Source organism: Cystoisospora suis (assembly GCF_002600585.1).
Source record: "Cystoisospora suis strain Wien I chromosome Unknown contig_8477, whole genome shotgun sequence".
Lineage (NCBI taxonomy): Eukaryota > Apicomplexa > Conoidasida > Eucoccidiorida > Sarcocystidae > Cystoisospora > Cystoisospora suis.
In genome coordinates, this window is record NW_027161255.1 from 133 (window position 1) to 24,733 (window position 24,601).

A 24,601-nucleotide genomic window follows, 5' to 3' on the forward strand; every position below is an offset into this window, starting at 1 on the left:
GCAGCGAGTGTGTCCGAGGACGTGTCCTGGCAGGAGCCTGGCCGTACATCGGCAGCTCGCGTTCCTTCTGGCTCGAGTGTGCTGTGCTCTTCTGTACCGGCCAGCACGTCTCAAGCTTTCTTCGGATCTGGTGGCTACACAGGCGGACTCTTATGCGAGGCCGCCCGGGCACCCTCTTAGGACGGTGTGCACGACCATGCCGGCGGGGTGACACGTCTGTTCCTGGCAAATGCTATACCAAGCGAGAGCACCGGTCCTCTTCTACTAGTCTATCTTGCTCCCCCCAATCAACACAGCTTTTTCCATTCAGTCCATCAGGCATTGCGGAAAATAAAGTCCCCAGGCAACAGTATGACAGGCGTCCCCCNNCGTCCCCCAAAGCAGAGGGTTTGGGGGACGCCTGTCATGAGGATGCACTGGCCCGCGTGCTTGCCACCCCCCTCGTCCACGGAGCCTCTGCCCGGCCTGAACCATTCTCTACGCACGCTGTCCGGTAGCTCACTCATTCACCGAACCACTCTCCGTGGAAGCTCGCCATTCCCTCTTATCCTCCGGGAGTTCGCTATTTCCACTTTCCTCAAGGACTTCGCTATTCCCACCTTCCTTAGTGAGTTCGCTATTCCCACCTTCCTCAGGTTCGCCATTCCCCCTTTCCCCAAGGAGTTTGCCTCTCCCTCTTCCCGCCGGTAAACCTTCCCCGTCTTTCTCGTCGTCCCCTGCAGATCCCGCTTGTGCTTCATTCTCTTTCTCCTCCACCTCCTGCAACATGTGACTCAGCTCAACGTACCGACCGGCAAGGCCTAAGGCCTGCTGGATGTCGACGCTATATTGCAGAGCACAGTAGACGAAAGTTAGGCCTAGGAGGATACCGATGACCAACGCGACAATGAATTGCAGCACCGTTCGATCATTCTGCAGGGGCCCTTCATCTGTAAGCACAAAGTGGAGTGACAGTTGAGCACGACCCGAACCCGACACCGACGTCCAGATGAAGCGCATGTGCTCGTCTCCAAGGTTACGCAGTACCTGCCCGAAAGATGGGTGATGTGAAACACGCCCCACCCTGACGCCTGCAGTTTCGACTGTACGGCTTCAGAAGGCGCTCTCCAGCGCCCAGAAGATGGTACCACAAGCCCTGCTTACCCTTGCAGAAGACGTACGCCATTGAATCAGTTTTGCAGTCCTCCTCCGGGTTTGCACTGAACGAGCCCACTACAGCGACGAACTCACGGCTGGCGCAACTGAACTTCTCCAGCTCTTGAGCGTAGATATCCGCTGAAAAGCAGCGACGCAAAGAATCCATCCCTGGAAACCTGATGATGGCGCTCGAGACATCCCCTACCTTCGTTGCATGATGGAGTGCAAGCAAAAGCCAAACACAAGACACCACCGCCCACAAACTTAATGGACGGCGACCAGCCAGTCGGGGGGTTGTTGCCGCCCATCCTCTCTCGTACCCTGTGAGCTCGTTAACGAGCTCACACCGTGTCGTGGCCCCGTGCCGGGCCTCCAGCCCCTGGTCGCGCTACCTCCCGAGCTCAGAACCTTCCGCTCGGGACGGACACCACATCGTTGTCAGGGAGTCATCCTACCTCTCAGGTAACAAACGCGATAGACGACATGTCTGGTATCTAGTTGAGAAACCTAAAAAACTGCAAAGCGTGATTAACCTTTCACACCATGGAGTCCCTGCCGAGTCAGAAAGCACACCATTTTGGGGAAGGCCGCGGTTCTCCGTAAGAGAGTCAATTGCAAACGCCACTCTGCCGAGAAGAATAACCATACCCTGACTGTCTCGGGCGCATATCGTCTCCACGTGTGTCTGCCAGTTCTCCCTGGAGTTCATCGCTTCTCCGCGGGCGCACAGCCTCGTTCTGGAGGGGCAACGACACGACTTGTGCTGAGAGATACCACTCACAAGCACAGGACCGAAACAGATATCCGGTCACATGAGGACGTCCTGCCCGGAGGCCCTGGCTGTGCCTGTTTTTCGCTTAGTTTATCTCAAAGTTTTCTACGATGTATCGTCAGCTGTTTTCACAGGTGTGTAGCCTAAATCACTTCTTCGTGGAATGCCTTCGCTTCGCCAGCGAAAGACCCACAGCAGCCCAGTCTGCTCCCCTCGTCGCATCAATTCTCAGATATGCCTCGTAGAGCCACACCGGAGAAATCGGATCTGAAATCACTCCAAACCCAGCTACTTGATGAATTTCCTCTGGGTTGTAGGCTCAACGCGACAGCACGCAGCCTCGGACACGCGCCTCTACCAGCACCGGTGCCAGTGACCACATTTCACTGATTCCGTCATCCTGAACGACCTGCCTTCGCGTCGTAGCCTCGTTCCGCTTTCTTGAAATCTCTCATGTCAATGATTGTGCACACTGTGGCTTCACTTCCTGGAGGAGGGGCGTCAGGGTCAACGGTTGTTGTTGTTGTCCGCTCGGTTGTCCACTCCGCCAGTCGCGGCTCTTTTCTCGGAAAAATCTTGTAGTCAGGCTCGGGTAGGGCCTCCCCCGCTACGGCGCACCCAGCACACCAGTACAACGGCAGACGTGAACAACATCCATACTGCCATTGCCACAGGGCAGAGTGAAGGCGTGAGCCTAGCTGAAGCACTAGAAGCCCTAGGCTATGGGCTGCGTGTCTGCTCCGCGGGAACTGTGTCGTTCCCCTCAGGATGGGAACGCGATTTGGAGTAGGCACGTCCACACACTGCTAATGACACCTGCAGAGAAACTGTCCAGCCGAACAAGCTATTATAGTCTGCGAGTTCATGAAGCGTCGCACGTACAGGCGCACCAGGTCTGTGGAGCACGGACGGGGCCAAGCGGAATCCCCCTTCTGGAACTCGGAAATCACACCGCTGTAACCAGGGGCACTAACGAGGACGGCTGTTTGGCCTTCATGGCACGACGAACAGCAGAGACCATTGCAGAAAGGACCTTGGTCAGCAGGAGCACACCTCTTGGAAACTGTATCCGACAGACCAGACAAGCCAACTCCTTAAGAAGCGAGGACTGTGATCCATTTACTAGCTAGATCAGTACTTACAGCACAGCGGAAGCCAGTCGCAGAGCTGGATGTCCACGAGGCTTGAACCTGGCAGCACACGGCAAAACAGTTCACACAGTGGGTCCGGGAAGACTCCAGAAGACACTTTTTCTCATCTCACCGTTGCAACACAGTTTAGGAGCTGCTTTCAGCTATCCGCTCGACCCAACTTAGCTGGAAACTGCTCGAAGGATCACTCCGGAGAGATCATGGAAGGCTTTGGTACAGGCATCAGAGATTAGCCAACCCAGAATGAGAGCACTCGCCTTCGGACAGACTCGCTGCTCTGCGACAACGCTGCGTACTGTTAGTTATGTTGGCTCTACGCTGCATCGCACGTGTCCGGCTGCACTGGTGTACGGCTTCAGCGGGAATGGCTTCAATGCGCGGGGGCCTGAGCCTTACCAGCATCTGAGCGTCCTGGGAAGAGCACGCCGGGGTCGCGGCAGGTAATAAAAGGCTTCCAGTGTGCGGTGTTGCTCCGGAGCAGCTTCTAGTACGAGAAAAAGTCTGACTGTTCCTGCTCTCGTGGGCCCTTTCGTGCTACCACAACAGTGGGATGCTCCGCATGAGAAGCCAGGTAATTCTCACCTGATTTGTCATCGCTTTCGCATACACCTCCGTTCAGAGCAGAGCCGCGGAGTGCTCGCGTTCGCACGCGATAGCTATCGTTGCTGTCACCTTCTCCGTTTCTGCAACTATGAGTACAGGTGTTCCAATCGGACCACGGAGAAAATTCACAGTTGACGCGCGCATACTTGCAAAACACAAGACCTCCGCCGAGGTTCCGGTCCAGCCCCACTTCGCATTCTGCTGCGAACTCCGGATCTTTCAACGCCTCTTTGTAGCACGCTTTCAGATCTGGAGCCGATTTATCGCACTTCGCAAGTACCTTCTCGCACGCCGCCCTGCAGTCCTTCGTCCCCGCCGTGTCCTTCAGCATGGCGTGGCTGCAGTCGACTGTCGCCGAAAAAGACGCAAACCAGTGAAGACTCAATCAAAAACATGGATCAATCGATCGCGAAGCATTTAGAGGGGGCCACACCCCGAGACGCGGTGAACAACCGAGCTGTTCTTTCCTACAGAGAAGGAAGCTTTCGTCGGTCAGGAACTGAAGACGTCATACGAGGGGCGATGGAGCTGGACTCACTACAAGGATCACTAGCAGTGGCAGGGAACGTTGAGTTAGTTAGCTAGTGATAGTTCGCTGGCTTTTTATGCCAGAGAAAGCGAAAAGAAGGTGACGTCAGCACAGTGGACACAGTTCTTTATGGCACTGGGACGGACGGCAGACATGTCACGGGAGGTTTCGGCTGGGCCGGTTTTGTCGTGTGTACCACAAACGTTACCGCGGAGAACTCTCCCGTACTGAGTTTCCATTAGAATCCCACCTATTGACTCTGTTGTGCCGCTCCAGGAGGACAAGCCCTTCTCGCAGAACGTGTCCAGCTCCGCGTCGTTCTTAAATGACGTGTACGTGGGAAGCGAGGCGCCCGATGGAGATGTCATAACCGGGCAGTGCACGCGGACGCCGCCAGAAGCCGCGAAAAAGACCGATGAATCCGCTGAGCCAGATAAGTTAGCTTTGTCGAAGAAAGCCCCGAGATCGTTCAGAGGGCATACCGTCGAGCTGATTAGCTTTCCCCACGTGTCGCTCGATCTCCACACCTCCTCGGCGCTGCAGGGGACAGTGGCGGGCGTAGCGCACTTGCAGGATTTGGCCCCCGTCGCTTCGTCCGTATGCAAGAACGGAAGCGAGGTGTTTTCGTCTGCCCTCTGGGCGCGACTCAGGAAGCACACCGGAGGTCGAACGACACGATCTGGAAACAGGCAAGCAGACATACCCATGAGCGAGCTGCAGCCTTTCAAGTGCGGCCAAAAGCACATACGCGGACGCGCGGCAACATAGCACTTGCTTGCGATTCGGTGGCGCCAGCTGCGGATCAAGAGTCCTGCCAGCCACACGATGTTTAGCGGTTAGCCGAACACGTCAGCAACCAACATTGTTCAGCCGCCGGGCGTTTGTGGCTGGAGCCTTCCTCCCAATCTAAACAAGCCCGGAAACAGGGCTCTGGCGTAAACCGCACCCCGAATTGTCAGACTCCCGCGATGAAGGACAACAGACAAAACCCTCAGTCTTCCTTAGGAAGACAAATTTGCCTCGCGTAAGAAAACAATCTGTCCTTGAGCTGTCTGTGATAACGGATGTTCTCCTAGAGAGAAATAAGAGACACCGAAACTTCCCTATGTTCATCCACATAGACACACTTTCATAGCCTCCTGACCGCTGCAGCCAACTTGCAGCTGAACACGTAACGTGCGCCTTGAAACTGCGCTGAGTTGATGGGGGCAGCGAAGGTCATCCACTTTGGAGCCACCGTACAAGCAGAGCTTATGCGACACAGTCTGCTCCGCTTTCTTGTTCTGACAATTCTTCCATTGTCTGCTCTTTGGCTCCTAGCGGAAGAACTGAAGAAAACACTCAGATGATTCGCCTTGCACGTAAGCACGAAAACTCTATCGGGATATAAGAGTATACAAACCGACCCCAAAGAGACCAGCTCTGACAAAAGCCTTTTGTGTGACCCGCGTACCTTCGACAGCCTCCCTTTCGTACAAACAACTGCCATCTCCGGCGTCGTTCAGAGTTGCTGCAACGCACTCCCACTGAGACTGCTGGATAAGGGCGGCACTTTTTGCGCAAGCGTCAACAGCAATCTCGCACAATTCCCGGCACTGCTTCGTCTCGTCCGCCGCCGCGTACCTCCCGGAAACGAGGCTGCAGTCTAAACGCCAGGACAAAGCCTGCATGTTTTTTTGGTTTACCAAAGAGAGGAAATGCTGCGTGTCTGCAGAAGTTCGACCCCAGGCGGCTAAGATTGCCGTCCGAGTATTCACGGTACGCGAACAGTCCGGAACGTAAAGTAGTGAGGAGAACAGGAAGCCCACTTCTCCAGTCAGAGGCGCAAGCATCAGCAGGGAATCGCCAGTGCTTGTCGCCAAATGAATGCACAAGTGTTTGCAACGTTTGCCTCTGTCAGCCAGACGCGAGCGGACCCCATATGCGTATGACGAGACGACCGTAGCGTCACTTCAACAGAGTCCACACGCGGAGTTGCGCAAGAAGTGCGGTACGGCACCTTTGTGGGCTCGTCATGCAGCTGTGCTTTAGTGCCACGCAGCCTGGAAGACACTTGCGCGAAGTCGAAGCTCTCAAGGCAACGTATCAATATTCAAAATGGGGTGACGGCGCCGTACAATGACGTTCAATGAGGTCTCCGTGAACGCCACAGTCTTGCGCGCTACGAGTTGACGCAGTACCCCGACGAGGGTTCCATGGCGCTCAGAGGAAGTGACTCGGCAGATGCGATTGCTGACCATCCAGGTACAGCCTGTCGCACGCGACTGATGGTAGAAGAAAAGGAAATCCCCCGTCAGGAGTCTCGTTCTCTCCCAGCCACTAACTGTTGAATCAAATTCTCGTCCCTGATAAGACATCTCCAGCACCTCAACAGGCGAGGATAACGTACCAGGAGTCGGGTCTTCCTTGCACGCCTGGAGTTTCTCGGAACAGTCTCTCGTGTTTGTTGCTGCAAGCAAACCCAGACAAGTCTGCGGCGCAGTATTCTGGCGTGTTTGGAGAAATAGCGACAGAAAAACGCGGAGACGAGCATAACACGCTTCAGACAAAAGGCGGGGATCGCTTTCCCGCAACGCCTTCGGGAAAGGAGTGGCAGATGTCAGTGGAGTTTACGCGCCCTTGACTTCGTGACGGCGCCTCTCGGTAGTGTGTACCCGACAAAGCGCCAGCCGTCTACGAGTAGCTTGGATCGCCACTACTCGTGCGTGCTGTTTGGGTGGACGAGAGCTAGCTCCCCCCTAGGCCCTCAGCTGACTGTCAAGTTTTGCCGTCTGCAGACTAGAAGTCTGAATATGGCGAATACCGAGACGCACCAACTCTAGTACCACGAAAGCGCGGGGTCAGGGAAGACGATAACGGCAAAGCTCTGTCAACAACTCGAGAACGGCTTGCAAATAAAAGTACGCCCCACTGCCAAAGACTGCGCCGTTAAAGAGTGGCTCAGTGTCGTACCGCAGTATGCCGAAATGGGGGTGTCCACGTTCCGCGGAAGTCCCAACTGGTACTGCTTCACCCCTAAGTCGCCAGCGGGAGGCTGGCACCTGTGGACACAAGGAGAGTCGCACGCCATCAACTAGACACCAGGCAAATCACAAAACACTCAGTGGTACCACCGACCGCTACAGTACACGGAAACGCCCTACTGCCCAGATCCACATCGGCCCAGGTACTTCTAGCATGACAGCACTTCCCTCACAGGTCTTCAAAGGCCACCCAGCCATTTCACGTTGCCAAGCGGAGAATTCAAATGAAATTCAGCGAAGACTTCTTTCTAGCGACATATAAACAACTACACTTTTCAGTTGTCGCTCAGTGAATGCCACTGTTCTTCGGGCGGCCAAGGGAGATGGCACCCACGGGGGCACCTATGGACTGCACGCGTTCACGGGCTCTACGTGCTGGTCTCACAGAATATTTCTAGGGCTCCCGCCGTGGTTCACAGCCGTAGCGATACTCGTAGCTACGAGGGGGTGCCATGCCAAATGCTTATGTTTCCGGCCGCAACGCGGCCCCGCGTGCATCGCGGCTGCCTTCTCGAGCAAGCAAACCCAAGGTGGATGCCAGCCGCCACGTGAAGTACGGCGCCTCTAGGAGGGGCTAGCAGCACGACAAGACTTTCCCACGTGTTCCGCCACAGGTACAAAGCGCGCCACGTTTTTCAGTAAACTCTGTTACACTGCTAGCAGGGCCGTCTGCACGTCAAACGGCTTTGTTTGGCTGTCTCATCCTCAGCGGTCCAGAAAGAAAGCGCTGACAAGCAGAGTGCCGAAGTCGCCTTACGGAGCTGTACAGCCTGACCAAGCCGACAGACGATCACAGCTCTCGACCGTCTCGCTGCTGTGCTGCAGCAGCGAGCCGCTCGCTGTGCCTCCTTGGTCCGGTCGGTCACTGCTTTCATTCTCCTTTCCTTCTCCATTGCCTGGTGCAGCTGACTTTTCGTTGGGCTGAGCCAAACCTTTCTCCTCAGTCTCACGATGTTCTGGCTTAGGCGAAGGTAGTGGCTGCGGCTCATCTATCTCCGAGGGAGCAGACGGAGTAGCTTCGACAGAAGGGACGGTTCTCGATCCTGTGTCTGTTACATGCGGAATTTCGTACCAGCACACCAGCACCGTACTACAATTGCTGATTGTTCTCTAACAGTCGGGAACGGCTGCTCTTGTGCGTTGTTTACCCCAGTGTAGGTGTGCTGCGTTGTCGCAAAAGCGCAAGCGACAGCTTGGGTGCGCACTCCATCCAGCGCAGCTTTTCACCGATTTCGGTATCGTCAGAAAGACACAGCTAGGAGCCGTCCTTCTTTCCACACTACGCGAATGCCAAGAGGTCCCGAGCTAGAATAGAGATCGCGACGTCCTCAACTTGCTGAAGAAGAAACTGGACACAATAGTTTGCCACACGTTCTGCAGACTCCAACACCGGTCTCGCTGACACCCCGGAGGTCGGTGGGAAAGTATTCTGTACTTTGTAAACGTGCCCTCCATGCCTCGGAGAGCTCTACGCAAGAATTGTCACGTACTGGCACAGGTCGCCGTGTCGTGCTGGATCAAGGACTCGGTAGGGCAGACGTCACCCCCGTCCATGAAAATGTATCGGATCTTTGTCCGCGTCCGAAGAGGGTCCTCTCCGAACTTGAGTGTGCTAAGTTTGCAGGCACCCCACTCGCTCCAGTTGCCCTGCCAGCAAAACTCCTCGCAGGCGGGGAAGTCTGAGCTCCGCTCGCACGGTTCCTGCTCAAGCAGCACGCAGTCCTGCCCTCGACCCTTCTTCGGTACGAGTATGAATCGCTTTCGCGTCTTGGCAGGTTTCGATCCCTTGCTGCAAGCATCCACGCCATACTGTCTGCTGGAAATCATCGGCTTCTCTACGGCTTGATTAAAGAAACGAACAGAACGCCTACACAGGGGCGCCGGGATTTGGACATGTTTCGCACGCGCTTCCACTACACACACAGGACACGGCGCAGGGGCTTACCTCAGTAGGCGCATTGAGGGTGTATCACACTGAACTGTGACTGTAGCCCCGCGCTTCTAGTGTAGTTTCAACGATAAGCTGCTTGGTCGTGCTCGCGAGAAGTAACCGATCTCTTAACCGGCGGACTGATTGCTGAGGCACGCTGACATCTTTGCCTGTGCCAGGCTGCTCGTGTTCTTTAGTAATGTGAGATGCGGAGGTGTTCCCACTACACTTGCTGAAGCACAGCTGATCCACTGTCAAATGCCGTTGCCAAGCACCGTGCTCCCCCGCAGCAACAAACCTTCCTATTTTTTGAGCTCGGCGTCCGAGGGTCCGTAATACACAAAGCAGAAAGAGAGTGCAAGTGAGGCACCATGCCAGCCAGAGCAGGCCATTGCGGACAAGACCTAACATGTACGCCGTCAACCACCTAAACACTCCCCAGGGACTAACCTAGGGACCGAACTAACCCGCAAGCTCACCGTTCTGTCGTTAGTCCACCACATCTGAGTTCTGCATCCACTGCGACCGCACTAAGAGGCTTGGCCACGACAGATAGATAGAGAGATGTAAACACACCACATTGTTTCGAACCCCTGACACGATGTCGCCGCACCCCTTCTGTACAAGTTCTGCGGCCTACAAGACTACGGACCAGGATGCCGCCAGAGCGCTAGGAAGTTGCTATCGCTCGAAGACAGCGCAGGGCCTAACCAGAAACAGCCTCCAGAAAGAAAGTTACCCACGCTGCTCGGAGCGGCAGGAGAAAGAGCCGACATATCGAACTGGAGCTGGTTACTGCTGTCCGTACCTCCCGCTGAAGCACGTTGCAGAGCACGCGCTCCATTCCGTCCAATCAGTGGGGACGCAGTCACTATCAGCCGGCCAGGACCAAGGCGGTTCTGCTGTTGTTGTTGTTGTATACAAGAGCTTGCCTGGCCACCGGGTCACAAGCAAAGAGCCCGCTCTCTTCTCATGGGCTCAGCGGAATGCAGTCATTTGCTGGCTCCTACAAGCAGCAGAAGCCGCTTTCCCGGTTCTGCGCCGAAGCATGCAGCAGGCGTCTTTCGAATTTCGAACGGAACCCGCCAACAGCAGGACTCGCGCCGGGCATAGGCTGCACCTCGGGTAAACCCCGCAGCACGCAACCAACTTGTTCATGGAAAATAACTATCAGCTCCGTCTGATCTTCCCCGACAGCTATCAGAAACTGGCGAGTCCGACACTACCGAAATGCCGAGACTATTCGAAACTGCTTGTCGCCTTACTGCAGCTGGTTCGTACCCGGGCAAAACACGTATCTGAACTCTTCCGTGCAGCGGTAGTAACCACCTCGAATGGTATTGTCTCCCAGGATCAGATCTTCGCCCGCGTACGGGGGGAAGGGAATTTGCTCCCAGGATGTCTGTGATGTAGAAAACCCCTTTTCGCATAAGTTCTGCTGTGTCAGCTTGAAGCCATGCGCCACTACCTTTAAAGTTCCGCCTGCTGACTTGCACAAGCTTCCTGCGGGAAAAACAAAAAGATAAGATGCAGCTGTGTTCGCAGGCACACTCGCCCGCGTCCGGGGAGTACTATTTTTCCGTTTGCCGCGGGCACCTTATGATCAGTACGCTTGAGAGGAGAAACTGCTAAACTCGTACAAATGAACCTCAACAGAACCACTCAAACCCATAGGGAACCACTGTTGATTCTCTCACGCCTGGCCTGCAGCAGATCTGCGAGACGAGCAAATCTGAGTGTGCCCACGATTCTCTACACTGTCGAAAGTCGGCGCCCCAGGCATGGAGTAAGGCAGGGGAGGATTACCTTTTGATGCCGCACGCTGGTAGACTTGAGCGAGGGCAGGGTGCTAAATCTCTACGACCGGACAAACGGGCGAGACGGTTTACGGATGCCAGCTCTACCACCCACTTCGCTCGTCCTACAGAAGGTGTGCAGCGTGCGAGCCCGGAGTCGGGATTTAACCTGACGTGCCTCCGTGCTCAGCTTCCTCTTTGCTCACACCCGCCAGGCAAGCAACCCAATAGTGGTAAACCAGAAAACTGAAAAAGGATGCGTGCCTCATATCTCAACGACTGGTGCGATCCTACATCGCGGCTCTTCGCCTCCAGTAGAGCTGCAATCCCTGCTGCTGGAGACGAGTGGAGCAACCCAAAACTGTCGTCCTGTTCTAAAGTGAAAAGTGGATTTAAGAAAGAGTGGAAAGCTTCATGTCTGCAGCAATGGTATCTGCACCCGATTGCGGCTCTGCGCCTCCTGCCGCGTGAGTGACCCCGCGTCTTCGCCCGGTCGAGCTTCCCCGACGATTAGCGATCAGGGTCCTTTCGCCAGCGAAGAAAGCGTAAAGTCTGCTTCGCGGTATGGTTTCGAAATCCCAACACAAAAACGTTTGCCGCTGTCAACCCAGATCCATCTGCACTCCTTCTGACACGTGGTTTCCCCGCCGACAAGAATTCCCACCTTCGGGACCAAGCAGCTTTGACCAAGTGAGTGAATCGAAGAGGGCCTGCTGCGGCGAGCACGCGGGTATTTCATGTGGGCAGTTGCACGAATCCGTCTTGGAATCCCATCCGCGCATGTTTTGATACTCGAGAGCCTGCATGTCAACTATTGTGCAGGCGGCAGCAGCTAAAAAGGAAAGACAGCAGGCACCGACATACCAGCAGCCGGGGCGGGAGTGGGACCTGTCCGCAGTGGGCTTTTTGCGGAAGCTTACTGCCGACTGCATGGGTGTCGGTCATACAGTACGACGATTCTTCGCCACCCTCCCACCGCTGACAGCATACCTAGTCATTTTGCATGCTGCGACAGACCCAGAGCCGTGGTGCGATACACCCTGGCAACCACAAAGAAGTGCAATTGCTTACGATCAATGGGGGGAGCAGTAGTCGAAGTCGTCAGCGCTTCCGTCGCAGATGCTGTTGCGCACACGCACGCAACACGCCAAACCAATTCAGGCAACTTCCCCAGCGCCAGAGTACCGTGTTGCAGTGCGTGGACACAAATGAACAACGGAACCCGTAATCATGCAGTGCACGCCGTGTCTGATAAGAAAACCGCTTTTGATAGGCCTGCAAGCTGGAGAGGAATCAGCGTGCAAAGGTCCGGCCGTGTCATGGATGCGCACAGCTTCGTTTGGTAAGGAACCCGTACTCCTCAAAGCCTTGCTGGCGCGTGCATGCGCCTGAATGATTGTCGCTTTCCTGGCTGACTGAAAAACTGCATGACTTATTTTGTCGTGGATTTTGGCCCCTTTCGAAAAGAAACTAGATACATGAAGCTCGACCATTCGTAGATTTTACCAGGCTCGTTTTCACGCCTTTGGAGACCTACACTGAACACGGCAGGAACTCCTTGCTAGCTCCTACACGCTTTTGGTGGTCGGGTCCCATTCAGGCCCACTCTGGAAGTCGGGTCGCTGAGTGCCCACGTTTCTCGGCAACTTACTGGGCATAACCGTGCACTTTTGCTTCCACTCCTTAGGCGTACTTTCCACGAAACACTCCCAAATATCTCTGCCTTTCGCCGAGCACGCGCGGGCAAGCTCTTCACACTCTGTCACGCAGTCTCTGGAACTGCCTTCCTGAACGTGTGTTACATACAGCACCACGAAACATTTGATCGACCAGGGGGTGCCCGGAGTATGGCTTGTCACGTTGTGGCGGTTTCTTCCCCCTCCGGAAGTTTGCGGCGGCGGACTGAAGAGGCGCGCTACACCGTTGCAGTTCGCTCTCTTCCGCAGTCCATGCACTGCGTAGGACAGGCCCCCGAGACTTGCGCCTCGGGTGAGTTTCGCGGATCAGGTCCGCTCCACTGCGGCCACAGAATAGGCGGTCGATGCCACCTGAGCAGCTGACCCGTCATACTCGTCGAGAGCCACAGAGTTCGAAAGCTATGCGCATCGTTACCTTTTGTCGCGCCGCCTGGCAGTCCGGACGATAAACTGCAGCAGGAAAGAAGTTCGGGACGACATACGAAAGCTGGTAGGCGCACCGTGAAGCACAGCAGCGGGCACGCCAATAGAGGGCGTGCGTACATAGAGCCGCACAGACCAGAGCCGAGTTCGGCCGCAGGTGCGTGTGTTGGGATGAGAATGAATCTGCTCGAGCTGGTCTACAAGCGAAAACCACACGAATGTGAAGGCGCAAAGATTTGTTTCAACGACGACGCAACGAGCACCGCCTTCTTGCAAACGCCACAATGTGGCCTCACGCGGGTCCGCACACCACGTTGGGTTTCGGCTTTTGCGCGAGCACGTTGGCGGTGACCGACCACGGCGAACCAAATACCCTTTCGGCCCTCTCTGAGGTGCGACTACTTTGGGAGCTCCAGCAAGCACGAGAGCAATGACCGGTTGTGAGTACTTTGACTTAAGCAAACGGTGCTGCTTTTTCTGAATATAAGGGAGCCTGCGCCGTAACAGACTCTGACCGCCTGTTGTTGCGCCCTCTCCACGGCCGCCTCCGTCCGAATAATTACCTGGTCGATTCTCTTGGGAAGGCGGAGTTGCGCTCACTGATTGAAGAAGCGCAAAACACAATCAGAGGAGTACGCATTACAAAGATGCACACGCTCTCGAACACCACCCCGCCCGCTTTTGCCCGGAGTACTTGAGGTAGCCACACACTTTCGCGGAGTTGCCCCAAGAGGACTGAAAACATCGCGTCATTGCCATTCCACGGCACCTCAGGCCCTTCGGCTATATCGACGCGGTATGTCTGGGTCATCTTTCTACTGCACTTGATTCGAAAGAATTTGGATTTTCTGCCAGCGGAGCAGGAAAACGCCACTGACGCAACGTCACGAAGTGCAACATCGTCAGACAGACGGTGGGCACGCAACAAGCACCTTAGTGGCAAGCAACGCCTAATTCCCAGTTCGAGTTCACCACCTAAACACTGGTCATTGAAGAAGGCGGCTCGGCTGCATCGGCGTTGCGGCAGCCAGCGCCGTCCCGGGTAACCGGCCATAGCTTGGAAACAGTTCCGAGACCGCAGTCACCGCAGGTAATTTCCGAGAACGGCTACCTGCACTGGCCGTTGCTCTGAATACCAAGTCTGCGAAGAGACAGGATCTCTTCTAGTGCTTGCGCCTCTGTCCGTCAGAGTTTACCCGGTGCTGTACACGCTTGTCATGCACCCAGCTCCCCGAGTTCAGAGCCTCTATCACGCTGCTAACCACCGCGGCTTACCGCTTTTGGCGTAGAGAAGTCGAACATCTGCGGGAGAGCTCGGAAACGTCGTCCCTCTTTGCAACGAACCCTCTGCGCAGTCTCCATCCTGAATCAGGTCGATCACAGGATACCAGTTTCCGAAAACCGAGCTAGTGCGAGAGTTTTCAGTGCCGCCATTACCAGTGGTGTTCTGTTGGGACGACCGTGTCTTCGGACTGGCGGTGGTTGACTCTCCGTTTTGCGACATCGCGTCCCCGCTACGGGCGGCGACCTGCTCTGCGGCGGCGCTGCCGGTCCGCATGGAATCTTTTTCAAGGAAGGCGACACCTGCAGGCAGGTTGGCCGGCGGTCCGCCAGGAAACCAGCTCTTTGTTTGCCTCGAAAGTGCCACCAAGGGGAAGCTGTCCGTGCCGATCACGGAAGCAAACACGTAAGAAGGGTTGCTTAGAACAAGGGTTTCTGTCTTCGCCTCAGTCCACTCCCCGGCGACAGATTTATTTATGGTCTGCAAGCAACGGCGGCATAATCGGGAGCCCCTGTGTTTTCACGGTCCTTCCTCCAGTCTGCATCACGCTGGTATGCATGCCGTGACAGACGACTGGTACAAACGACACCGTACTTCCGGCCGCACGGCTTGACAACAGTCCGTCAAGCTGAACAACCGCTTGCTAAGTAATCAACAGACGGGCAAGCTTGGCAGGTCAAGCTCCTTAGTTCTGCAGCGTCCGAGACGAACCCGAGCGACCCATGATCCGTCGGTTTACAGAGCCGTGCCTCCAGCAGCACTCCAAGAGTCGCAAAACTGTTGCTTGTCTAGCATGCCGAAAAACATCGCTATGACTCCGGCCCGCTCTGCTCATGTCATAGCGGCAGCGCAGTCGCTGTTTAAACCGTCTCTGGTCGCCGAAAACGTTCCACACCTTACTCGGATATTATCTTTTTTGGCGCAGTCCTAGCAGGAACCAGGACTCCAAAAAGGAAAGAGCGCGTACTCTAACAGCTGAAAGGCAGTCGCTAGGCAGGTGCTGCGTCAGATAATGAACGCCATGCCTGAAGATAGCGGGTCCACATTTCTTTTGTGCAGCACGTAGTTAGCTTGTCAGCCACATGGCAGCTTATTACCTGAAGACCAACATCATTTAGTCTGCATCCGACAGTGCAGTGGGTCCCTGCGATTTCATCGAAGACCATGTACCCAATCCGCACACGCTGCGACGATGGAATGGGCCGTAGGCTGTTGAGAAAGATTGTCGCTTGGGTCGTTGTGGTAGCGCTGACGACGGGAAACGGGAGTTTCTCTTCAGAGTCCGTATCATACGGGTAATCCTGAATCTGCAAGAGGACTACAGGCTGCGGCACCACGGAAGGGACACAACGGGAACATATTCTTTACGCTGTCACTCTCCGAAGCCCACAGCGCCTACGCCTACACATCAAACATAGCTGCAGCTAACCGATCTGGGATATCCGCGGAGAACTGCTCACAAGTCCTCCAACTTCGGTCCGACAAAACAGTGTGTGCAGACGAAACAGGTTGAGGCAGTAACAGCTAGCACGCAGTCGGACCAGCGTTCACTGAATACGTGGTTTGAATGCACAGGCAGACAGCAGCCCACACTTCCGCCTCGCCTGGCCCCGCATGGTGGACCCGGCGTTAGCACTTGGGCAGTAACAATATGCTCACGAGTCTACTCTTCGAAAAAGTGGCTTTCTGAACAACGAGGATAGCGGGGAACGTCGGCTCAAGCAGCACTTCAGAGAGGCGTGGTTACCTTTGAAGATTTTAGGGAAACGAAAAACCGTATGGTCGCTTGCTTGTTGCCGAAAACCAAGTAGCTGCCAACGCGCACGTATCCGCCAGAACCGGATACAACAAACCTTCCTTCGGAAGAGGCAAGCCAGCCCAGCACCGTGGCCGGGGTCGCAAAGCCTGCATCGCATTGCAATTCAACATGTGAATCCGGTCTCGGCCTTGGGGGTACTGGCTTCTGAACAGCAAGCGGTGAGTCCGGTTGTCGGCTGACCGGACTCGTGGCAACCGAGGAGAGGATGTGCCGAGTTTACTGAGACAAGGCCACTCAATTTCAACCACGTTTCGCCGGGATCCTCGAAGCGACACGCTGGAGACGTCCTTCGTTCTTCCGCCCCTTTTGCCCGACACGTCGACACGAAGGTGGTCTTAGCGCAAAATCCGCTAACAGGAAACACATGCGGTGGAGCAAGGGGACGGACTCGGAACGCCTAACACTTCGTACGCAAAGATAGCACTTGCCCGCACCCCCACCTACCTAACCTCGAATAACGAAGCGCTTTCAGCGCGCACAAAAACAGAACAGGTACACGCGCACTCCCGGGAAAGAGAAGGACGCCACAAGTGGACGAAGCAAAAGAAATACGACAGGATCGGGTTTGATGGGTGCGAGCGGCTAATCCTCAGTTCCTCTACTGTCTGGCACCGCTTGCTCGCTTACCGACACTGCACAAATCTGTCTTGAAGCGGACCTCGAATCCGGTTGACTTCACATTTCGGATCTGCGCCACTCCAACGGCGTTTGTGCCCTCTGGAACACCTGATTCGGCATTCAGGCAGACAGACATCTCCAGGAAAGTAGAACGTAGACTCGGAAACGTAAAGCATTTCACCGTATGGCTCACTTGGGATTTGTGGAGTGGCGAGAAATAAGTCATCAAGTGGACGTCCGGGACTCGGCCGATTGCCCCACGGTGGTTGAACAAGCCGAAGTTTAACCGGAAGGAGCACTCATTCCTTCACGTCACGAGCGGTGTGTTTAAGACTAGTTTACATTGGCTCGCAGGTTTACTGTATCATGGAAGCATAGCTACGATGATTAGGTAGTAGAGGCTAATGCAATCGAACACATAGTATTGACGTCAGTGATAGAATCAGGAGAATCTCTAATCTTTCAAGGAGCGACATCAAAACTTAGTACGCATAGGAACGAACATAAGCATACCGTACGCCCGGCTCGAGAATGAATGAGCACGTGGAAGCAGGTCGCCGAACGAGACACCTCGACTTTCAGAGCACGTTTTCCCCCTGTCACTTTCAGCTGGAGCAACTGCACACGTGGCTCGAGTGGTTTCCTCCGGCTGAATCACGGTTGAGTGTTGCCGACCGGCAGCTGCGGACGCGCTCAGTTTCCAGTCCGAGTGCCGCTGAAAACAGAACTACGCGCAGCTCCGCCACGGCGCAGTTGTTCCGACATACTTGTACCTGGGCGGAACAGGCCTCACTCCCCGAGCCATACTTCCCTCATCTCGAAGCGGTCGAGCAACTGTAGCACTTGCTTTGGCTTACTGAGGATGACAACGGGTTCGCTGATTGGTTTCTTGAACAGAACAGTAGTCCACTTTTCCGTTACAACGACGAAGCCATCTTCCAGATTGCCAACTGCACACCGTACATACGTACTTTCCGGGCGTCGTCCTCTCTGGCGCGTGCCGCGTCCAGAGTTGAACTTGCATGGAGTCCTATCTCCGTTCTTCCTGTCTACGCCGGGGACAGCAACCCGGATCGCCAAGCGGCCTATCTGACAAATCTGGACATGGCGTTTACGGCTGACCTGACTATCAGCCCGAGCATGGCACAAACTGATCGCGACGTTAAAACACCTCAGCTCGGATCACAAGCCTCTCAGACAGAATCCCCCGGGCCGAAAAGGCTCTGAAACACAGCGCGCTGCTTGTCGTTGCCTACTGCGTAATCCAACATTCTAGGTGGGTATCTGCTCAGGCAGGCAGCCAGAAAGCCAGCGAGACCACCGGCAGCCGGAGCTGACGGAAACTACAGAATGGTGTCTGCCTCTCAGTTTGTGACTCAGCGGGGTGCCCGTAGAGCTAGGGGGCGCGGACAGATCGGCGTAGTCATCCGCAAAAGTGGCGTCACTAAAATGGAGGAGCAAAACCGTCAACCGAACCGCTTGGGTCCCGACTAGCCTGGGCTGCAGATGCCCGCGGTAGGTAGCCCCAGCCGCGCCCTGTTACCTAGGGAAGCCCGCGCCGCTCGGCCGTCCAGACGCGGTGCCTTCGGCATTCCTTACCACCAGGCGCGGATGCAGTGACCTCTGTACGCAACGATCAGCAGAAAAGAAATATGTACACAACACCACACTCCGACCCCGACTCAACAGAAGACAACGCACGCAGCAATGAATGGCGCGCAGACACTCCCGCGAACAGTTGCTGCTTTGCTGGAGCAACGACGTGCAAATTTCGGGTTGGCACCACAACGCAGAACAGGACGTATAGGGTTCACTATAAGGACACAACGGAACCGCAAAAACGACTGGACAAAGCACTGCAAACGTACCAAAGAGCAGCCGCAGGCCTCGGGGTCAGCACAACGCGACGTCAGACGAAAAAAAAACAAACGCAGTGTTTTTGCCCTTGACGAGGCCAGGGCGAAAGTCTCGATGAATTCCGCTTTTCACCCGGCCAGTTTCACTGTCCGGCAAAAGTTCCCGCTCCGCGTTTTCGCTGCTGATAAGAATGGTAGAGACTGAGCTAATCGGACACACTGTGTCAGCCTGTGAGAGCTGGTTCACATTTCCTAAGTATCTGGAACAAACCCGCTGTAGCCTGGTACCCTTCAAGAACTCAGATCCAATCCCAGCGTACAAGAATCAGGCTCTACGTGCCTGAGACCAGGTACGAAACAAGGAACTTTGACCCGCGCGATGCATTTTGGGCCCACTGCGGACAAGTACTGCTGGGTAAAGCGGCGGACCCCAACAACGGAGAGTCTACAGAACCTACTCCAGTCTGCCTTGCATTTCCTCAGAGAGTCGTTCATGCCCACGAGACTCGAGTAGCACGCGAACTCGCTGCTGAAGATGTTTGGCATGAGTGAGACAAGTGCGCGGCACTTCTCGCTCAAAATGCCGCATCCGTACTTGCACTGGAACTCCGTAAACACGTTTGGATCCAACGTGCTCGCTGTCTCACAGTCAGCGGTTTGATCTGGTTGAATGAGTCGCACCACAAAAGAGTAAGGGGTCCCCTGAAAATGGAGGGCGAGCTCGTACTTTCTCCGGAGAATATTACCCTGAATGGAGCCCGCGCAGCGCGCTCCTGCCTGTGGCCACTTTACTTAGCAGGCATGCCGACAATGACTTTGTTAGTGGCCCGTTCATTCAGCGTTGCTGCAAACTGAGCTGAAACTGTTTCCCTCGGGCGACGCCCACAGTGTACAAAGACTTCCCATTTGTGTCTCACTACGGTCAAGTCACGGGACAAGCAGAGCGCCACCACATCAGGGATCTGACGACGCTTTCGGACAAGACTCGAGAAAAGACGAGGAATCTGTCGTTCCGCCTGCATTACAGCCCCATTCACCTTGTTCATGACCGCAAACCGCCGCTCCGGAACTCCTGAACAGCGCTACATTGGTTCGGTGGCGGCGCTCTTGAAAGGTGACCGCTCACCGTGCCTTGACGCGCCAGATAGGGTCGAAGTCGCTGCAGTAGCACGCAGAAGGCCACCACTACGGCAACAGGTTCTCTCCTCCGCCACACTGCCTGGACTGGTTTTCTTCGCCTGTCTTCGATGGCAGCGGTAACGACTAACGTGGGAGTCAGGAGAGTCCTCCTATGTGTCCAACCCGGAGTCATCAACGGTGCACGGTGGCTCTAGCTTAGATCAGGGGGCCTACACGCGTACCATGACAAAAAACGGCTTTATAGCGGTGCCCGGTGCAGCCGGGAGAACTAGCCATCCCATAGTCGCTCCTAAATGTTTTGTCTGGCCAGAGGCATTTTTGCCAGCTAACAACGGCAAGCGCCTGTCCCTTGCCAAAGGAGTCTTTCCACTCATGCTCGGTTACGTCCACCTCCTCTTGTGTGCAGGGCATTTCATTGCCCGGGCATGAGCAGCTCCGGAAAGATTCGGAGTACGAGCCAACCTCCGTTACGAGCTTGCAAGTAATCTTCTTCGTGTTTGGAACGTAACAGTTGGTCATGCGCTGCGCCACGCAAAGCCAGCTATTCCCTTCGCTCTTGCATTCAGTCTGAAAGACAGCCGACAGACAGGCAAAAGCGGGCAGCATGGACTCAGACAACAACTCCTCGCATTCACGTATTCGCTTTCTTACCGTATGCATCACACAATGCCCGCGCGCACGCGAAAGAGCCTGCCTGGTGTTATACAGCCACTTAAAACAGACGCTTCTGGCAACACACAAAGACCAGAACGTCCTTTAACCAGTGCGGAAGAGGTTTCTCCCTGTGAAATGAGTCGCCGCCATTGCCGTTACTACCCAAGTGTGGCCCTGCGCAACTCTGACGACACCCGATGCGGCGCGCCGAGTGAAAGAACCATGGTGAGTGTGCACTGTTCTGCCTTGGGCACTCGGAGTAATCCATTGCTCCACCTTAGAACACGTTGACTTTCTCGCAGCGCGCAAGGTGTAGGTGGAGGAAACTAGCAACTGAAGACCACAGACGCCGAATGGCACAGGCACCGCGAGGTCGGGAACGAACGGTAGACGCTTCTGGTAGTAAACTGCGAGCGACTCGGCGCAGTATGCGGTCCTGCTGGGCAGATTTACCGGCTGTTCCTAGCCGCCCTCCAACCTGCCCACATACGCTGCAAAGCGAGAACTACACGGCCGCGGAACTCCCTTTTCAAGTAGAGTCCTGTAAATTTGCCGAGTTCCAAGCTTTCACCCAGTTGAGCCTTCGGTGTTTCCGATGGCTCGTCTATAGTGATCCTCTCGAATCTGCAAGAGGCACTCGTACCACACTATACTGACAAGAGCCCCAAAGACCCCGCCCAACGTGAAGGGCTGTAACCCACTGCTACCCGCAGCTGAACGGAAGGACAGAGATGTGCCTAGGACTCACATTCTTTACACGTGTGCATTCGTCTGCGCAGATTGAGTCGTCGAAAGAAGTGGCGTTCGTTTTCGTGGAAAATGAGTTATCGCAGTCCGCGTCTGTCGACACAAAACAGAGTCGCCGACTTCCGCCTTGACTACGCCTGCCATCAGCGAAAGCTCAGCGTTTCAGTGTCCTCCGTAGAACGTGAAAACTTAGCACTTCAGGATCGCTTGAAAGGCTGCGACTGGCTATACACTATCGTACACACACTTGTCGGACTGGACGTTGACGACGACAGATACGCTCGGACAACGAAACAGCAGATGTGTGAGGCCTGTCACTTTCAGCAACTACGTTCCCGTCACTGGCGTTCGCGGTGCAAGTACCCTGGTAAGCCACCGTAGTCATGCCCGGGCCCTCAATCTGAGGAACTGCGCTCGTTCATCTCTTGAGAAGCTTCCCTGATTCGTCTGCCTGGAAAAAAGCCGTCCTGATGGAAGAGAATCGCTCCCATGGGCAACCCGCGCCACCCAGCGGCGCTGCACCACCGGCGACTTTTGAGTGGAAATGCCACGGAGCCAACACCGTAAAGAATAAAGCACCATTCACGACAGCACGAAGACCGCCTTTCTGCATGGTGAGCAGCACTGCCTTGCCTCCCAGACAAGCGTATCCGCAGTAACAGAGGCCCCGTTAGACTCGCTCCCCTTGAGACGCGAACTGCCCTCCCAAGCCGCAAAACTATCGAAAGCGTCTGGTGATTCACCTCAAGCAGGCGTGAGTGGAGTGCAAAACAACACCAGTGACGAGAGAAGACACGACAGCGACTCCCCGAAGACCAAAACGGAAAGGAGGCTCTATCGGAAAGTACGTCTCGCTATTTGCATTCGGTACGCAAAGCATATCACACCAGCGGACGGAGGCGAGGTAGCCTCCCGAGGCAAATGCGAGTGGGGCTCCGGGTTACAATACATGGTGCTACGAGATAGCAAGCGCATCTAAATCAAGCTGGCATGTAGCTTGATTTAGATGCGCTTGGTATCTCGTATCAAGCTACATGCCAGCTTGTGTGCCCGGAGAGCCGCCCTCGCGGGCAAATTATGGTCGTGCCCCACCGTCCGTTGACGGATACCTTTTCTACCCTCAAAGTCTTGAACACTAATAGCCATGCGGTTACACCGTCACGGCCGCGCAACACCTGATAAACCGAGTGTCTAGCCAGAATGAGCTACTTCGATCCCACTGAGCCGAAAGCTTACCCAGGACCGGCGGAGAAGGCGCCTTTGCGGCTGGCGGCTCTGCAAAACAAGCAGGAAAGGTTAGCCAGGTCGTTCTGTCTTCCAGTACCTTGTGGTCCACTCAGTGTTTCCCAGCTGGCCGAGTTCAAGTGCATACCTGCCAGCGTTCACGAAAGTTCAAAGCTGCGGTGTCGAGGGGTTGCATCGACACTGGCATCACTCACTTACAGCCAAACCTGTCGTTAAAGAAACGAGAGCCTCTTAGGTGCCCTCGAGGGGGCGGAGCGAACCAGGCGGCGTGCGTTTTTCCCAAAACCTAACGGTCCAGCGCCAGCCTACTGCATCTGGCGGAGAAGCCGCTGATCTAACGAGCGGGCGGGGGGAAGGCCTCGAGGGCCATTCGACATGCACTACCGCCCGGGAAGGCTGCACACTTTCTGTTTGAACATAATCCTGGCTGTGCTGCCACAAATGGGAGTGGGAGCACTACCTCCCACGTGCTGTTGAAGACTCAATTCTCACCCCGTCCCCAAGGGACCCGACACCATCGCTTCCTTGTGCGGCGGCTCGCACAGTGCTAAATGTAGAGCTCGCCGTCGTTTTTTAAAAGTCGTGTTTGCCTTTGCGCAGCCGCACTGTCAGCGTAGCTTGAGTAGCAACCTGCGGTGTGGACCCTAACAAGAGGACGCTGCCAGCCGCGCAAGAAGTCGATAGACGAGCAGAACCGTACCGCAGCTCACGAGCTAGGCGAATCACGGGTAACCAATTGATCTGGGTCCGTCCGGCCTGTACTGAGACGCCGGGTATGTTCCACCGCACTTACCTTTGCAGAGTGCTCTCATCCAAGACGATTTGCACTGAGCGTCAGTGGTCGGAGAGATCTTGTATAAGTTTTCGGTGCCTTCGCTAGTGAAGCCGAGAGATCCAGAGAGGAGGACAAGCGTTTGCAGCGTCACAGTACTCTTCCATCCGGGAGAGGCCTAAGAGTCCAGTCCACCCAACAACTGAGCAACTGCTAGGTCACCAGACCTGAACGGTACTTGAGCCTAGCAAGCTACCACACTGTTGCTGGGCCACTCACGGAACCGTGTCTTGTTTACTCACCGGTGTCACATGTGGGGCAGTTGCATTCAAGTAAGAGAAGAGCTACGCGGCCTTCCGTCGGCACTTGCCTGGAAAGTGCGTATGTTCGTCAACAACACGTGAACGAAACCAGCACCCTGTACGACCATCCCAAGGGCCCCTTTGGCGCCCTCGAGAGTGCATTTTTCCCCGGATACTGCAGAATTTGAGCTGCACCTGACAGAAGCCTACACACGCCGTTCGTTCCGTCCGTCGCACTGAATGACCCAGTTCACGCTTGAACTGGGACAACAGATCACAACAGTTGAGCTGCCCGTCGTTTTGGACGCAGTGAGACTAAGAACGCTGTAATGTATTGTCACTGGAAACCAGTGTGAACACGCTGTACTCGTTTGCCTTCCACCTGCTCCACGCTAAGATGCAAGGAAAGTGATACAGCTGGAGTCATTGTGTCTCGCAAGTGAATACTTACTGGCTCAATGCAAGCTTTGTCTTACCTCGGCTTCCTCCAGAGTGCACGTTTCTGCCATAGTCGAGCAAGCACAACTGTCGGTGCTGTTCTCCAGGCCTGCTGCTCCGTTCGTCGGCTCAACCACGCACTGGACCGCAACACCGGACTCTGAGACAGGTAGGACGGCAACCCGGACGGAAAACTGTACACCGGAGAGAAGAACGCCGACTGATCGCGAGCACACACGAGTAACTGGAATTCCCATGTGCAGGGGCGACTCCTACCAAGCTCATGAAGGACGAGGTGCTGGCTTCCACAACGTCGACTTCTGCTGAAACAGCTTCAAAATCCGTCTCACAACGGTCAACGCATCTAAGAAAATCGACCTCCTTAGAGTTTCAAGCTCAGAAAGCCCACAGTCTACCTTTCTGGTCTGGCCGGGAGTGATAAACCGGTGGAAAACCCTGTGCCACTTCATGTCGGCACGGTCACGCAGAATCTGGTCATGAGGCCGTCGCAGCAGACGGGCGTTTTTCACTTAGCCTGTTCGGGCCTGCTACAAAGCAAGCCGTGACCGCCACCAAACCGGAACTAAACAAAAGTTTGAGGCGCGGACAGCCACGGCAAAAGCTGTCCGTGTACGAAGCCCCCCGCGTAGTCCGGATGCGGACTTAA

General features: G+C 55.3%; 1 protein-coding gene across 1 annotated transcript in view; it reads right to left on the reverse strand.

Moving 5' to 3' along the window:
• Positions 1-462: 462 nt before the first annotated feature.
• CSUI_010822 (microneme protein mic14) overlaps positions 463-24,601 on the reverse strand; it is a 35,466-nt gene continuing 11,327 nt past the window's right edge. Inside the window, exons 11-41 of the mRNA XM_068070923.1 lie at positions 23,973-24,094; positions 23,216-23,372; positions 22,414-22,452; positions 21,179-21,270; positions 19,998-20,343; positions 19,763-19,796; positions 19,095-19,298; positions 17,638-18,403; positions 16,790-16,888; positions 16,091-16,248; positions 15,441-15,668; positions 14,337-14,823; positions 13,625-13,660; positions 13,054-13,088; positions 12,593-12,728; positions 12,013-12,063; positions 11,606-11,773; positions 10,427-10,648; positions 9,954-10,077; positions 8,706-9,004; positions 7,973-8,264; positions 7,145-7,233; positions 6,582-6,641; positions 5,646-5,837; positions 4,443-4,871; positions 3,643-4,011; positions 3,052-3,099; positions 2,323-2,516; positions 1,786-1,900; positions 1,144-1,275; positions 463-929 (exon numbers count right to left, since the gene is read on the reverse strand). Coding sequence (XP_067917101.1) covers positions 499-929; positions 1,144-1,275; positions 1,786-1,900; positions 2,323-2,516; positions 3,052-3,099; positions 3,643-4,011; positions 4,443-4,871; positions 5,646-5,837; positions 6,582-6,641; positions 7,145-7,233; positions 7,973-8,264; positions 8,706-9,004; positions 9,954-10,077; positions 10,427-10,648; positions 11,606-11,773; positions 12,013-12,063; positions 12,593-12,728; positions 13,054-13,088; positions 13,625-13,660; positions 14,337-14,823; positions 15,441-15,509 — 3,978 coding nt within the window. The 5' untranslated portion in view covers positions 15,510-15,668; positions 16,091-16,248; positions 16,790-16,888; ... (6 more) ...; positions 23,216-23,372; positions 23,973-24,094 and the 3' untranslated portion in view covers positions 463-498. The remainder of the gene's footprint in view (positions 930-1,143; positions 1,276-1,785; positions 1,901-2,322; positions 2,517-3,051; positions 3,100-3,642; positions 4,012-4,442; positions 4,872-5,645; positions 5,838-6,581; positions 6,642-7,144; positions 7,234-7,972; positions 8,265-8,705; positions 9,005-9,953; positions 10,078-10,426; positions 10,649-11,605; positions 11,774-12,012; positions 12,064-12,592; positions 12,729-13,053; positions 13,089-13,624; positions 13,661-14,336; positions 14,824-15,440; positions 15,669-16,090; positions 16,249-16,789; positions 16,889-17,637; positions 18,404-19,094; positions 19,299-19,762; positions 19,797-19,997; positions 20,344-21,178; positions 21,271-22,413; positions 22,453-23,215; positions 23,373-23,972; positions 24,095-24,601) is intronic.